Raw genomic sequence first — 16,238 nt, forward strand, 5'->3', positions numbered from 1 at the left:
GTTTCCGAGGCAGTATCACTATGGAAGTAGGATTGCCCAACCTTCCTTCCGAGGAGTGGCTGGTGGGTTTGAACCGCCAGCCTTCTAGCTTTACCACATACAAAAAAAATCAGGAAATAAATTAACTCAAATATTACTAGAAAAAACTTACGGAAGAATTTCTCAGCTAAAAAATTGCCAATTTAGTGAAAGGAAGACTTCTAGAAATCTCTTTTATCTTCCACCCTATTTGTTTAAGATCTCTAAAGAATACACGTGTATGAATTTATTTTAAAAGAATTTACTTTCCAACAGCAAGTTAAATGCATGTAAAATTAAATTTTAAATTTGATCCTCCAGCCAAAAAAATTTGTAACACTCCAAATTCAACTGTAGTTTACCTGTGCAGGAGGAGACTGTAGTGGATTGTTATCTAGGGTGATCATCTGTAGATGCCTGAGGTTCCGGTAACAAACTGGAATTGTTGTAATTTTATTGCAGGAGAAGTCTAACCGTATCAAAGGCAGCTCTGCCAGCTCTGCATAAATGAAAATGAACAATTAACGATATTTTAAAACTGGACAATCTTTACAGGAACTTCAGTTAAATACAGTGTTCAGATTTAACATAGGTATTTAATGTTTAGCTCTATTCTTTTTAAAATCTCATTAAAATTAGAATAAAGGAATTAAAAAGACATAAACCTGCAAAGACAAAGAGAAGGAGAGATATCTATAAATATCTCGATGATAGAAAGGACAGAAAAAAGTGATTAACTGATGAAGCAAAGAGGTGTAAAATGAAATCTAGTGGCCTACAGATGGGAATACTAATGAAAAGCAAGCTATTTGACAACACTTCTACCCCCGCAAAATACAGAAAATCTTAGAAACCAGAGGCCCTGATACCCCAAAAAAGCATTAGATGGAAGTCTATGTAAAGAGATGGCTAGATACCCAAACCCAACTCACACAGGAGGGCACCACCCCTCTTCAATCCCCACAGGAGTCAGCAAACTACTCCTCAGTGAAATATAACCAGAAAGGTCTGAACTCAGGGACCCCAGACACGATGGAATGTTAGATGAGTTTCTAGTAGAAAATGGAGTACTTAAGTGAAAGTGTACACACTTAACAGTGAGACCTCAGCATTTCTCACTTCACCCTGCCCCACCTCCAGGTCCTAGAATGCCAGTACAGGAATATACACAACCAACGTAGAGGGAATGGAGTATCTCTGGAAAATCACACAGCTCCCTATGAAAAGGCTTCAGATACCAATATGGAGTTTTCCCCAAATACCTAACGTGCTGCATAATTGTTGCTGTTATTGTTAGGTGCTGTTGGCTCCAACTCATGGTGACCCTATGTACAACAGAATGAAACACTGCCTGATTGTGAGCCATCCTTACAATACTTGCTATACCAGAACCCATCATTGCAGCCCCTTGAGGGTCTTCCCCTTTTTGTTGACCCTCCACTTTACCAAACATGATAACATTTGCCAGGGAATGGTCCCTTCTGACATCATGACCAAAGTAGATGAGAGGAAGTCGGACCAATCTCGCTTCCAAGGAGCATTTCAGGTATACTTCTTCCTGGACAGATTTGTTCCTTCTTCTGGCGGTCCATGCTACTTTCACTATTTTTCGCCAACAACACAATGCAAAAGCAGTAACTCTTATTCGGTCTTCCTTATTCATTTCCAAGTTTTCACATGCATATGAGGCTATTGAAAATACCATGGCTTGTGTTAGGCACACCTTAGTCTTCAAACTGACATCTTTGCTCTTTAACATTGTGGTGTAGTAAATTACCTGGTATGGCTTTTCTAACTGTAAGTCTTGTAAACTCCATGGTGGAACCTGCTGTGAGAAACTGAGTAGCTCCTGATTGTTAAAGTCATCCACTTTAACAATCTGCTTTCTGTTGGGAGCAGCATAAAAAGTAATTTTCTGGGAAGTTTGCTCTCTCTCAGGTGTATAGAATTCTGATGTTGGGATTAGTTGGTTCAGCCTCAAAAAGAGCCCTTCTAGGCTGTTTATGCACAGGGAGACAGTTCAGGGGGCAGGAGCACATGGAGGGATGGACACAGGGAAGAGGTAATTATCAGGAGGAAGTGGGAGGGGAGGTGTTGCATTGGGGTAAACTGTCAATGTCATCAGACAGTATGTATGTGAATTGCTGTATGGAAAGTGAATTTACTCTGTAAACTTTCACCCAAATCACAATTTAAATTATTAAAAAAAAAAAAAAGGAGTCCTTTTAGAAGCAGGAGTCTCTCTGACTGCTGGCTGAGAAGGATGTGCTGCTGAGAGAAAAGTACTCCTGAGAGACATGCTCTGCTGAGAAATAGACACCGAGAGACGTGCTGCTGAGAAAGAAACACTGAGAGACACACACTGTGGGAAGAGACTGAGAGAGACTGAGTGTTGTTCCTGAACTTGAATTGTAGCCTAGTGCTTCCCTAATAAACCCCATAATCTGTGAGTTCTGTGTGGCCACTGCAGCGAATTATCAAACCCAGTAGAAAGGTGGTGGGTGCTGCGGGAGGAACGGTTGGTGTCAGGGCTGATGAAAGGGATAGATGGAGGCAGCATATCTGGCCTCACAGGAATTGATGGTGATTCTGTCTTCCTCTTGTGGGGTTAGAGGTGGTCAGAAGATGTGACCTCCTTACCCCTTCAGCAAACACTTTAAAGAGGTCTTATGCACCAGATTTGCAATATAACATCTGATTTCTTGACTGCTGTTTCCATTGGTGTTGATTGTGGATCGAAGTAGTATGACATCTTTTGACAGCTTCAATCTTTTCTCCATTTATCACAATGCTGCACATTGGTCCGTCCGGTCATGAGGATTTTTGTTTTCTTTATGTTGAGATATAATCCATACTGCAGACTATAGTCTTTAATTGTCATCAGGAAGTGCTTCATGTCATCTTCACTTTCAGCAAGTAAGGTTATGTAGTCTGCATATTGCAGATTGCTAATGAATCTTCCTCCAGTCTTGATGAAGTGTACTTCCTTATTATATAGTCCATCTTCTCAGATTATGTGCCCAGCAAACAGATTGAATAAGTATGATGAAAGGATACAACCCCGAGACACACCCTTTCTGATTTTAAACCATGCACTACCCCCTTGTTCTATTCAAACAATAGCCTTCTGATCTATTTACAGGTTCTTAAGAGCACAAATAAGTGTTCTGGAATTACCATTCTTCTCAATGTTATCCAAATTTGTTATGATCCTCACAGTCAAATGCTTTTGCACAGTCAATAAAACACAAGTAAACATCTTTCTGGCATTCTTTGCTTTCAGTCAAGATCCCTCTGACATCTGCAATACTATCCCTCATTCCACATCCTCTTCTGAATCCAGCTTCCACTTTTGGAAGTTTCCTGTCAATTTACTACTGCAACCATTTTTTAATTATCTTCAGCAAAATTTACTTGCGTGTGATATTAATTATATTGTTTGATAATTTCCACATTCTGTTGGGTCACCTTTCTTTGGAATGGGTACAAATATGGATCTCTTCCAGTCAGCTGGCCATGTAGCTGTCTTTCAAATTTCTTGGCATAGATGAGTAAGTGCCTCCAGTGCAGCATCCATTTGATGAAACATCTCAATGGGTATTTTGTCAATTCCTGAAGCCTTGTTTTTGCCAGTTCTTTCAGTGCAGCGTCAACTTTTTTCAATATCACTGGTTCTTGATCATATGCCATCTTCTGAAATGGATGAACATCAACCAATTCTTTTTGGTGCAGTGACTCTGTGTATTCCATCCCTCTTCTTTTGATGCTTCCTGCATCATTCAATATTTTGCCCATAGAATCTCTCAGTACTGCAACTCAAGGCTTTAATTTTTTCTTCAGCTCTTTCACCTTGAGAAATGCCAAACATGTTCTTCGCTTTTGGTTTTCTAACTCCAGGTCTTTGCACATTTCATTATAATTGACTCTGTCTTCTCGAGCTGCTCTTTGAAATCTTCTATCAGCTCTTTTATCTTGTCATTTCTTCCATTTGCTTTAGCTATTCTCCACTCAAGGGCAAGTTTCAGAATGTCTTCTGGCATCCATTTTCGTCTTTTCTTTCTTTCCTGTCTCTTTAAAGACCTTTTGCTTTCTTCATGGATGATGTTCTTGATTATTGTTGTTAGGTACTGTTGAGTTGTTTCCAACTCATGTTGTTGTTGTTATGTGCCGTCGAGTCGGCCCCGACTCATAGCGACCCCTCCTTGGGTTTCCGAGGCAGTTATCACTACGGAAGTAGGATTGCCCAACCTTCCTTCCGAGGAGTGGCTGGTGGGTTTGAACCGCCAGCCATCTGGTTAGCAGGCAAGTGTCTTAGCCACTATGCTACCAGAGCTCCCATAGCAACCCTATATAAAGCAAAACATAACACCACCTGGCCTGTGCCAGCTCCATGATCCCTGCTATACTTGAGCCCGTCACTGCAGCCACTGTGTCAATCCATCTCATTGAGGGCCTTCCTCTCTTTTGTTGACCCTCTACCTTACCAACCATAACATCCTTATCCAGAAAATGGTCCCTTCTGATAACATGACCAAAGTAGGTGAGATGAAGTCTGGCCACTCTCGCTTCCAAGGAACATTCCAGCTGCAGTTCCTCCAGGACAGATTTGTTAGTTCTTTTAGCAGTCCATGGTACTTTCAGCATTCTTTGCCAGCACAACTCAAAAGCATCAATTCTTCTTCAGTCTTCCTTATTCATTGTCCAACTCTCACATGCATATGAGGTGACTGAAAACATCATGGCTTGTGTCAGGCACACCTTAGTTCTCAAGCAGACGTCTTTGCTCCTCAGCTGCTGAAAGAAGTCCCGTACAGTTGACGTGCTCAGTGCTATATGTCATCTGATGTCCTAACTGCTGCTTCCACTGGTGCTGACTGAACCAAGCAATGTGAAGTCTTTGCAACTTCAATCTTTTCTCCATTTAGCATGATGCTGCTTATAGGTCCAATTGTAAGGATTTTTGTCTTCTTTATATTGAGATTTAATCCATACAACAAACTGTATTCTTCAATCTTCATCAGTTTGGTCTTTTGTTTCAGTGACTGAAGTGAAACTGTATACTAATAAAATAATTACAAGGTAGTTTTATCTGTAGGTTGTAGACATCCTACAAGCTATTAAATTTTGGCTAACCCATTTCTCACCATCACTTTTTTGCCTGATTTTCGGTCACTGGTATTCAGTGCATCAAATCTATTCTTCAGGTGGTCTCTAAATTCAGGTGGGATATAATGAAGGTCATATTTTGGCTCTTGTGGACTTGTTTTTAATTGTCTTCAGCTTCCACAGTCAGCTCCTGGCCTTGCTTTGACTGAAGATACTTAGATTCTCCATTGCCTCTTTCCACAGATGTAGCCGATCTGATTCCTGTGTATTCCATCTGGTGAGGTCCACGGGTATAGTGTTTAAAAAAGGTATTTGCAATGAATAAGTCATTGGTCTTGCAAAATTCCATCATGTGATTTCCAGTGTCATTTCTATTACTAAGGCTGTATTTTCCAATTACCAATGTTCTTCTTTACTTCCAATTTTCACATTCCAATCACCAAACCGAAAAACAAAAACAAAAAATCCTACTGCCACTGAGTCCACTCTGACTCACAGCATCCCCTACTGGGTTTCTGAGGCAGTAAATCTTTACAGAAGTAGATTGCCTGGTCTTCCTTCTGCGGAGTAGCTGGTAGGTCTGAACCACCAACCCTCTGATCAGCAGTCAAATGACTTAGGCACTGCACCACCAGAGCTCCTACCAATCACTAGTAATAATCAATACATCTTGATTGCATGTTTGGACAATTTCAGACTGCAGAAGTTGGTGAAAGTCTTCAATTTCCTCATGTTCGGCTTTAGTGGCTGGTGCATAAATTTGAATAATCATATTAACTGGTCTTCCTTGTAGGCATATGGATATTTTCCTTATCACTGTGCCAAGGGGGCAAGAAGACCACATCTTCTGACCTCCTCTAACCCCACAAGAGGAAGATAGAATCACCAAAGCCTATTCCCTCGAGGCCAGACATGCTGCCTCCCTCCAGCCCTCTCACCATCCATTCCTCCTGCAGCACCCACCACCTCTTTGCTGTGTTCAACAATTTGCTGCAGTGGCCACAAAGAACTCACAGATTAGGGGTTTATTAGGGAGGCAACAGGCTATAATTCAAGTTCAGAAATGCACTGTCTCTCACAGCTGGCCAACTCACTCAGCAGCTGGCAGTCTCAGTAGCACATTGCTCTCTCAGCAGTGTATGTCTCTCGTATCTCTCTCAGCAGTGTGCGTATCTCATGTCTCTCAGGAGTGTGTTTCTCTCAGCAGCATGTCTTTCCCAGCCAGCAGTCAGAGAGACTCCTTCTGGCTCTAAGAGGGCTCCTTTTAAGCCTGGCAGAGTGACCCAAACCAACCAATCCCAACATAAAAGTTCTACACACCTGAGAGACAGCGAACTTCTCAGAAAATTACTTTGTGATGCTCCCAAGAGAAACACCCCAGGTGAATAACTTTAACAATGAGGAGCTATTCAGTTGCTCACAGCAAATTCCACCACAGAGTTTACAAAGACTTATGGCTAGAAAAGCCACAGTGTGTAGTTTACTACACCACACACTGACAGCACTGTACTTCAGATCTTAAAACATTCTTTGTGATGATGAATGCAACACCATTCATCTTCAGTATGTCATTCCCAGCATAGTAGATCATATGGTTGTATAATTCAAAATGGCCCAAACCAATCCATTTCTGCTCACTATGCCTAGGATATTGTGATAGTTGGAGCTGTGTGTGAACTTCGCTGGACCACAATTCTGTGTGGTTTAAGCAATTGTGATGTGGGTTATTCCCACGATGGGATTGGATGTATATGTTTTGAGCAGCCAATCCACTGAAAGGGAGTTTCCCTAGGGGTGTGGCCTGCTTCCAATATATTTATGGACATCCTGGGAAAAAAAGACACTTTCTGAGGATCGGGATTCTGTTGTGCTGTCTACAACTGTCCGTGAGTGAACAATCCACCGTTCAGCCTGGAGATCTTGGATTTGTCATTCATTGGTGTCAACAGCTAGTATACTACCTGCCAACCTTGAGCTTGTCAGCCCCTGCAGCTGCATGAGTCAGGAAAAGCCTCCAGCTTGACATCTGATCCAAGAACTTGGGACCTGCCAGCTTCTGTAAGTGTGTGAGCCATTTTCCTAACATAAATTTCTCTTTCTCTATAGGTATATATAAGCTTTACTGGTTTTGCTTCTCTAGGGAACTCAACCTAACCCAGATATCAATCTTTATGTGTTCCATTTCCTTTTTTACAACTTCTAGTTTTCCTAGACTGATTCTTTGTACATTCCATGTTCTGATTATTAACGGATGTTTACAGCTGTTTCTTCCTTTTTTGGGTTGTGCACCATCAGTAAACGGAGGTCTGACAGCTTTACTCCATCCACATCATTAAGGTCGACTCTACTTTGAGGAAACGGCTCTTCCCTATTTGTATTTTTAGTGCCTTCCAATCCTAGGGACTCATCTTCCAACACTATATCAAACAATGTTTTTAGGTAATATATTGTTTCAGACAGTGTTTCACTTTTATTCATAAGGTTTTCACTGTCCAGTTCTTTGAGAAGCAGATTGTTCCTTCCTTTTTTTGAGTCTGTCTTAGTCTGGAAGCTCCACTGAAACCTGTCCACCATGGGTGATCCTCCAGGTATTTCAAATACCGGTGGCATAGCCTCCAGCATCATAGCAACATACAAGGCACCACAGTCACAAACTGACAGACGAGTAGTGGCTGCATAATTAGCATTACGCAATTCCTGCCCTGTATACTCAGAATATCTAATCAGTCCTACACTGATAGTATGCAATCCACAAATTAGAAAGGCCCCCAACATGTAAGATATAGAGCAAAAGAAACCAACAGAATAAAGGAACTCAGAAGAAACAGATACTGTATAGGAAACACAGGGATGCCTTTAAAAACCAGATATCATGTAGATATATTATCTGTAAAACTGTAATATGCTAGAGACCACCAATGAGTTAATATGAACTTTCAAACTTGTTTTTGTGTACGTGTTGGACTAAGGTCGCTCTCACCATCTCAGTTAAACTGAATATACTGGGATTAAAACAGGAAGACTCTCAATGAGATGGACAGAACAGTGGAGGCAACAATGGGCTCAAACATAGCAATGATTGTGAGGATGGTACAGGACTGAGCAGTGTGTTGTTCTGTTGTACACTACGAGTGGTCACTATGAGTGGGAACCAACGTGATGGCATCTAGCAACAACTGGGAATAAAACATAAGCTGTTATAAAACAATTTGAACCTGTTTTCTGACTTACAATTTCTTGATACTATGCAATCAAAATAAGATACAGAAATAAATTACATGATAAAACTATTGGACTACAATTGACAAATAAACCCTCAATTTTCATTTTTATCAAAACAATCCCAATGTTTTCATTAACTGATTTCATTTTAAGTAAATATTGTTACATGAGTAAGCTTTTAAAGATCAACCATAGTAGACGGGCCCTAAAAAGAGGGGTAATCCTCCATGGAAACTTTGGTTACTAGATCCTATGTCATGATTTTGGTCAGGCTGGCTGAGGGCCTTCTTTTACACTCTTAAGTTGTGAAAAAGCAAAACCAGTAAGAAAGACAAAGGCCCTGAAGATAAAAGGTATGAAAGTTAATGGACAAGCTTGGGAAAAGGAAAGACAATGAGGATTTTGAGTGCATTGATTGTGGTAAGTCTATAAAGGTGAGCTGGAAAAGTCACTTTGTGATATGTTTACTTAGGATCTGAAATGTCAAAGCTACACTAATATGGTAGAGCTAAATATCGTACTACATCAAATGGTGTAAACACTGGGATTCTACAATGAAAACCAAAGCATTATTAGTTAATTTGACATGTATTGTACATTATAAGTCATGTCTTGTAGAAGAACCTAGAAATCACTGTCATGAAAACATCTTCTGAAAATTCCTAATCTTTGAAATGCATGTACATTCTAAAATGTTTACAAATAAATTTTCAGAATTTTTTTCATATTATCTGGAAGACAGAGCTAGGGAAAGTGAAGGAAGGTATAGATGAAGCACAGAATTTCTTTGCTCTCTATATTGAAATATGAAATTTTCCATAATAAAACTAAAGAAATATATACTTTGAATACAATAAAATAATGGTTCTCTCCATTCCACTCCCTTTTATAGCTTTTCTTTCACACATTCCATAGTTTTCAAAGATTAATAAATTATACTTAATAAATTTGTTTATAATTTTTATCATTCAAATACAAATAAAAGCATTTAAGTCAGCCTAAATTAGTCAGTCACCTAGGGTAGTCTCTCACTCTAAATATCACCTCTACACAGTTAAATTAGTCTCTATATAAATATTTCCAATGAAGGGTAAAGTTATTAAGTTCAGGTCAAAGCCCATTTCTAAGTCAGTGCCAACTGTGGGAATGTTTTTCATTATGCTGAATTATCCCTTTATCAAAAACATGTTATATTTCCACCAAATGGAAATGTAACTTACTAAAATGTTCAGTGAAACTAACCTGAATTACTTCAGTTGACAAGATCCAAAAATAAGATTTATATTTAACAGATTTTTTTTACTGAAAGGTCTAATTTAAAATTGACAGTGAAGCAGATTAACACTATTAAACCATTGTATCTCAAACAGATTGTAACTCTTACATGTTTTTGTCTTGTGCTTGTTAGTCTGAGAGATCTTTAAAATAAATAGAAAAATAATAGTAAAATAAAAAATCCGTTGCTCACCTTCAGGCAAACGTACTAAGTGATTTCTTCTTACATTAAGATCTCTCAAGGCCTCCAGATTACCAATTTGGGATGGTATTGTTTGAATCTCATTGCAGCTCACATCCTATTTCAAAAGGATACAAAGTAAAGAATGATTATAATAATATTACAGATTTGCCTGCTTTAAACTATCTATAAAATGAAGTTGGACAAGATAATACCTAAGGTCCTTCCCAGTTGTAAAAAACAATTGTTTTACGTGCAAGAATAATTTTATGGTTTGTACTTATATTTGATTAAAAATCGGATGGAATGAAAATGGGGGAAAGTAAAATAGAAAAAGTTGTAAAACAGGTTTAGGACAATAATTTTACTAATACTGTCCTAATGAAATTAGAAGAAAAAATGAAGACAAAAGTTGTAACAATAAAATTATATGAAAGGACCCCATTTTCAAAATACTAGTTCAAGTATTCAACAATATAAAATAAATGCATTGAAGATTATTCAAATTATTTTTTGCCAAACAAATGTTAAGGAAAAAATAATCAAGTACACATAACTCAAAAGCTATGAAAAAAATACATGCTGCTTGATCAGCATCTGATCAGCTTGATTCTAGTACCTGTATTAGATGGCCCTTCTGGTATCTTGGTTAAAAGCTTGATTCCAATGGTTCTAAAAAGAAACTGGCTATCTGCAGGTTCTAAGACTGATACATTCAGAATCTGATAATTCTGAGATCAGATCAGTCAGAATAATTTGTAAACCTGTAAACATGTGAAGCACAGGAAAGCTGCCTCCTAGGCAGCTCCACACTCCAGTTAGTCACATAAAACACTTAAAACTCTACCATAGGAGTAAAAAGAATATATTAACACAGTTATTATTTAGAAAGACCACTTACTAAAAACTTAAATAGGCTTCAGACCTTATTTTAAATTTTTACAAAATATTCTTAAAGAAAATAGTACTATTTTTATTTTTCCTACCAATTAATGACTGAAGTGGAATCAGTAGCTAGACTTCTTAGTCCAATGCTCTAGCCATCAAAGTGAAAAGGGTTCTAAAAGAAGTTGAAAGGACAGGAAAATTGAGTCTAAGCCAAAAGGTAATAGAAATTTCCAGTATCTATTTTAGAAATACATATATATGTTGAAAGACAACAATTTACTTTCAATTAAAAATAAAAGGAGAAAAAGGAAGGAGGCAATAAGGATAGTGCAGAAAGACAGTAAGGTGGGACTCAGGAGTTCTAGGAGGACTCATTCTTACTCTGCCACAAGTTCCTTGTGTAACTTCTTGTTGATAGTTGCCATCAATTCAATTTTGACTCAAGTGACCCCATGTGACAGAGCAGAACTACCCCATAGGGTTTTCTAGACTGTAATCTTTATGAGTGCAATCTTTTGGTTTATAGCAAAATGTTTAACCGTTGTACCACCCGGGCTCCTTCTGTATGACTAAGGCTATCAATTAACCTCTTTTGTAAAAGGTAAAAGTAGCATCTGCAAGATATAGCTATCTTTTAAGTATTCAGAATTTAGTAAGAAGAAGAAGAATGATTAAATGATTTGAAACTAAGAAATTACTACTAGGTCATATTATTAAGCCAAATTCTGAAGAAATGCCAACAAAAATACATTTGGGCTTTATTTCTTATGTCTGACTGGCTCTAAAAATGTTAGTTAGAATCTAGACTCTAGATTTAATATATTTGTGAAGTCTTACACATGACCTTTCATTATTAAGAATCTATCAGGAAAAAAACGCAAGCTAATTTGTGGTCCGACTAGATTAAAAGTATATATATATTTTCTCTGTATTATATTCATTTTTGTTAATAAACCTAAGTGAGACTATACTCCAAAATCACACAATGGACCTAATTATACTTGACCATTTCAGAAACATGTGCAAAACAATTCTATTAAAGACATGGGCTTTAGAGATAACATAACTGATTTCAAATTCTATTTAAGTTATGTAATGTTAGGCAAATTACTTATCTGAGTGTTAGTGTCCTCAGCTATAAAATGAAGATGTACTCAACTTTATGTTATTGTGATGACTAAATGATAAAAGTTTTATTTCCATGCCCAAACATAAGTACTCAAGAGGTGATATCTTATAATTTATGAGGAGTTCAATTAAGCTTGTTATAAAAGATTTTATGTCAATAAAAAGTGGAACACAGATTTGAAAGATATCATATAAAGTGTAAAAATGTAAATCTGACATTTGAAGTACCCACTGTTCCCTACAGGGGCTAAGCCAAAGTAAAAAATATTGATATTAATGATAATATTAATAGAACTTAATTTGAAAAATTCAAACACATTATTAACTTGTATTTCAAAAGTTTAATAATATGTAAGTGCTTGACATTGGTTCTAACATAATTCTAATGCCTTTTCCATTCCATGTGGGTCTACCAGACTTGTACTTTCAGTTCTTTCTTAATTTTGTACTGAAGCAGTTGGGTACTGATGAGTCAATAAAAATGCTGAAAAATAACTGAAAAAAAATTATATTACTAGATCTTTATTATATAAAAGAGTATGGGTATAATTATGGATACACAGATATGTGTTAGACAATCAAAATTAAAATATTAACTTACAAGTTCTGTCAAATGTCTGAGATGTCCAATTTCTTCAGGAAGTGAGACTAATTTGTTATTACTAGCAATTAAGACTTTCAGTGGTAAATTGCACAAATGTACTGGCAATGTTGATAGCTGGTTCCGACTACATGGTAAAAAGAGAAAGAGAAAAGAGTGAGAGCTCATTACTGAAGAAAAACTTTCAAATTTTCCCATTCTAAACTAAATAAAACAACAAATAACAGCCCTGCAAGGAATAAACAAGATACCAGATTTGAGTTCTATTCTTCATTTCATTGCCTGTTAGCTTTGTGGCTTCAGGCACAGCATTTAACTTAATTGCATCTTATAGAAATTCTTCATCTGTAATTTGAGGATCTGAGTATCTCCCTTTGCCTGTCTTAAAGGGTTGTTACATCAAAAAATTGCTTTGTAAATAATGAAGTGCTATAGGAGCTCTGGTAGCATAGTGCCTAAGGACTTGACTGCTAACCAGAAGGCTGGCGGTTCAAACCCACTAGCCACTCCTTGGAAGTAAGGTTGGGCAATCCTACTTCTGTAGTGATATTGCCTCGGAAACCCAAGGAGGGGTCGCTATGAGTCAGGGCTGACTCGACGGCACATAACAACAACAACAACATATAAACACAATATATTATTATTTTATTAAAGTAAATTTTATGTAAGAAACTATTAAAAGAGTAGGTAACTATCACCCTTTCTTCTTCCTTCCAAAGAAATTATAAATATAAAATTGTTTGTAATCTAACTTTCCTCTTCATTACATTATAACCAAATGTATGTATATGACCCATATTGAGCTCATGGAAAAAAAGCAGCAGGTTATGATTTCAAATATACTAAGGAAGATGGAGCAATCTACTTCTGTAGTGAAACCCAAGGAGGGGTTGCTTAAGTCTGGTCTGACTTGTTGGCACATAACAACAACAACAACATAGGAACTGAATTATTGGTAAGGATTTTTTTTTTTTAAATAAAAAACACTATGCAAATTAGAACCAAAGTAAAATAACACAACATATCTATTATTTGGAGGAGTAACTCTAGTGGCATAGTGCCTATGGCATTTGACTGCTAACCAGAAGGATGATAGTTCAAACCCACTAGCTGCTCCACAGAAGGATGATGGGGCAGTCTATCTCTACAGAGATTTACCACCTTGGAAACTCAACGGGGGTTGCTAGGAATTGGAATTGACTCAAAGGCAGTGAATTTGATTTTGGTTTATTATTAGGATAAGAATAAAATTTTTAATATTTTATGTATATTTAACCTCTTATTTAACCCATTTTAAAAATCTTTTGCTCATTTAACTTATATAAACCATAAGCCTTTTAAACTTTTTAATCCAGTAATTCTACTCCTCAAAATTTTTCTTAAAAGAAAAATAAACATTTCTGTACAAAAATTATCTACTACTATTACTTTTATCATTGTGAAAAACTTAAAAGAAACTAAATATCCAATGATAGAAAAACAGGGTTTTTATAGCGTATCAACTTACAATAAAATAATTACTTATAAAAATATTTCCGAAGACTGTTTCATGACAAAGAGAAAAACTCATTTAAAAATCTAACTAAAGCCTGGAAAAACAAAAGGCAAAGATCACTAATAATTATAAGACTCAGATACAACATTTTGATGAATTTCCTTTATACTTTTTTCTATTTGTACATTTCTTTTAATGAGTATTTATAATTCTAATCATCAAAAGAAACAAAAGTTCTTTTAAGATGTGAAAAATAGAGTAGATGAATTAAATAAATTCATTTATACATTGAGAACTTAATACACAAAAATACATGGTCACAAAAAACCAAATTAAGTTTTTATTAACACATGTAAATAAGAGAACATAACTTTCGATCTACCATTCTCATTTGGTTAAACTTATCTGAAAATGTAATTGGAGAACAAGACTATTCTGGTTACCTAGTACCACTGTGACAAGAATATACTACAAATGGGATGGCTTTGACAAACACGAGTTTATTCTCTTACAATTGGGAGGCTAAAAGTCTGAGTTCAAGGTGCCAGGCTCTAGGGGCTGGGTGAAGCCTCTCAGACTTGGACTTCAGCTCTGCCTCCCACTCCTAGCCCACTGAAACTAGAGGCTTTTCTTCACTCAGACAGCTGCTGGCTGCTGAGGCTGACAAGCCCAAGGTTGACAAGTAAAAAGGCACAGTCCCTATGTTACCAAACCACATGGTAGGCCATTGATTGAAGTCCAATTAAAGTCCCAAGGTTGGCAGAGCATGCCAGGTTACTGAACAACAACATGGGTACATGCAGGGTTACAGTGTGCCATGAGCTAGAGACCATTCCCAAAGCTCTTTCTTATACATAGGAAACAGACCACATCCCTAAAGCAGCTACTCAGCTCCCACCATGGAGCTGATTGCCAGTCTCACATGGGGAGTAACTACCACCAGCTGACCAGCCACTCAATCAGGCCCAGCCAAGTTGACACACAACGTAACCACCACAAAGACTCATACAGGCCTATTAGGTTAATGGCTAGCGGAGTTTATTAATGATTGCAAAGCCAAGATAAAGGGAGAAGCTAGAAGGCCACAGGAAATACTGTTGTTATAGCCTAAGAACATGTAAATGTATAGACACTACTGATAAGAACAGATAATGTGTATACTCACTCTCAATTATCAATGTGGTTAGATTCCAAAGATCAGGTTGTTATGTTAAAATCTGGTGTTGTATAAGAGCCAAGGCCTCTTTGGTGCCAGTGTCCAACCCCTACCCACACTGCTCAACCCCCAGGTGACCAAGGTGCATGTTGGGATGTGCATGGTGCAGTAGACCCCTCTTGCCCAAACTGCAGAGCCCACAGGGGTTGTTGGTGGTGGTAGTCGGGGGTTGCCTGTTACCTCTGGAGCAGCCAGGGCCCATAATCACTTTGCCATGCTCCTGGCCTCTACATGGACTCCGGTGCCTCGCCTCTCTACCCTCCTACTCTGCCAGCTCAGAGAAGGGCCTTGGTGGCAGGTGGTTCCCAGGCCTGTAGACATGTGAGGTCCAGCCACCTGGCCCTTGTAGAGGCTCCAGAGGTGGCAGGGAGGCCTCTTTGGAAAAAGAGACACTCAAAGCCTCTCTGTAGCCCTGGCTGCCAGTGCCTCCTTGTGGACTGGCCAACCTTGCCTCTTGTATGCCCATCTGTAGTAGCTCACTGAGGCCCAGCACAATTCCTCTGCCTGACCCAGGTTATATGAACCACGGACAGCTAGAATGGCCTCACTTCCTTTCACAAAACTCTCCCACCTCAGCTCGTTAATGCATATATTAGTCAGAAAACAGATTTTTTTTTTCTTTTTTTTACTATTGTTGTAAATGTAAAATGTCAGATAATGAAATAGTTAACAAGTGAGGAATATGAGTATTTTAATGAAGGAGAAGAGGAAACTGAAATGATCATGTTGTTGTTGTTGTTGTTAGGTGCTGTCGAGTCATTTCTGACTCATAGTGACCCCATGCACAGCAGAACGAAACACTGCCCGATCCCGCACCAGCTCCATGATCCTCGCTATACTTGAGCCCATCATTGCAGCCACTGTGTCAATCCATCTCGTTGAAGGCCTTCCCCTCTTTTGTTGACCCTCCAACTTACCAAGCATGACATCCTTCTCCAGGGAATGGTCCCTTCTGACAACATGATCAAAGTAGGTGAGATGAAGTCTGGCCACTCTAGCTTCCAAGGAGCATTTCAGCTGCACTTCCTCCAGGACAGATCTGTTAGTTCTTTTAGCAGTCCATGGTACTTTCAGCATTCTTCGCCAGCACCACAACTCAAAAGCATCA

The 16,238-nt window shown here is 38.1% G+C and overlaps 1 protein-coding gene across 1 annotated transcript in view; it reads right to left on the reverse strand.

Annotated features, from left to right (window-relative positions):
• LRCH3 (leucine rich repeats and calponin homology domain containing 3) overlaps window positions 1-16,238 on the reverse strand; it is a 227,139-nt gene that overhangs the window by 114,427 nt on the left and 96,474 nt on the right. Inside the window, exons 3-5 of the mRNA XM_042782119.1 lie at window positions 12,420-12,546; window positions 9,815-9,920; window positions 381-517 (exon numbers count right to left, since the gene is read on the reverse strand). Coding sequence (XP_042638053.1) covers window positions 381-517; window positions 9,815-9,920; window positions 12,420-12,546 — 370 coding nt within the window. The remainder of the gene's footprint in view (window positions 1-380; window positions 518-9,814; window positions 9,921-12,419; window positions 12,547-16,238) is intronic.

Source organism: Orycteropus afer, unplaced genomic scaffold (assembly GCF_000298275.1).
Source record: "Orycteropus afer afer isolate SDZICR_OR568_19922 unplaced genomic scaffold, OryAfe1.0 scaffold00245, whole genome shotgun sequence".
NCBI classification, from domain to species: domain Eukaryota; kingdom Metazoa; phylum Chordata; class Mammalia; order Tubulidentata; family Orycteropodidae; genus Orycteropus; species Orycteropus afer.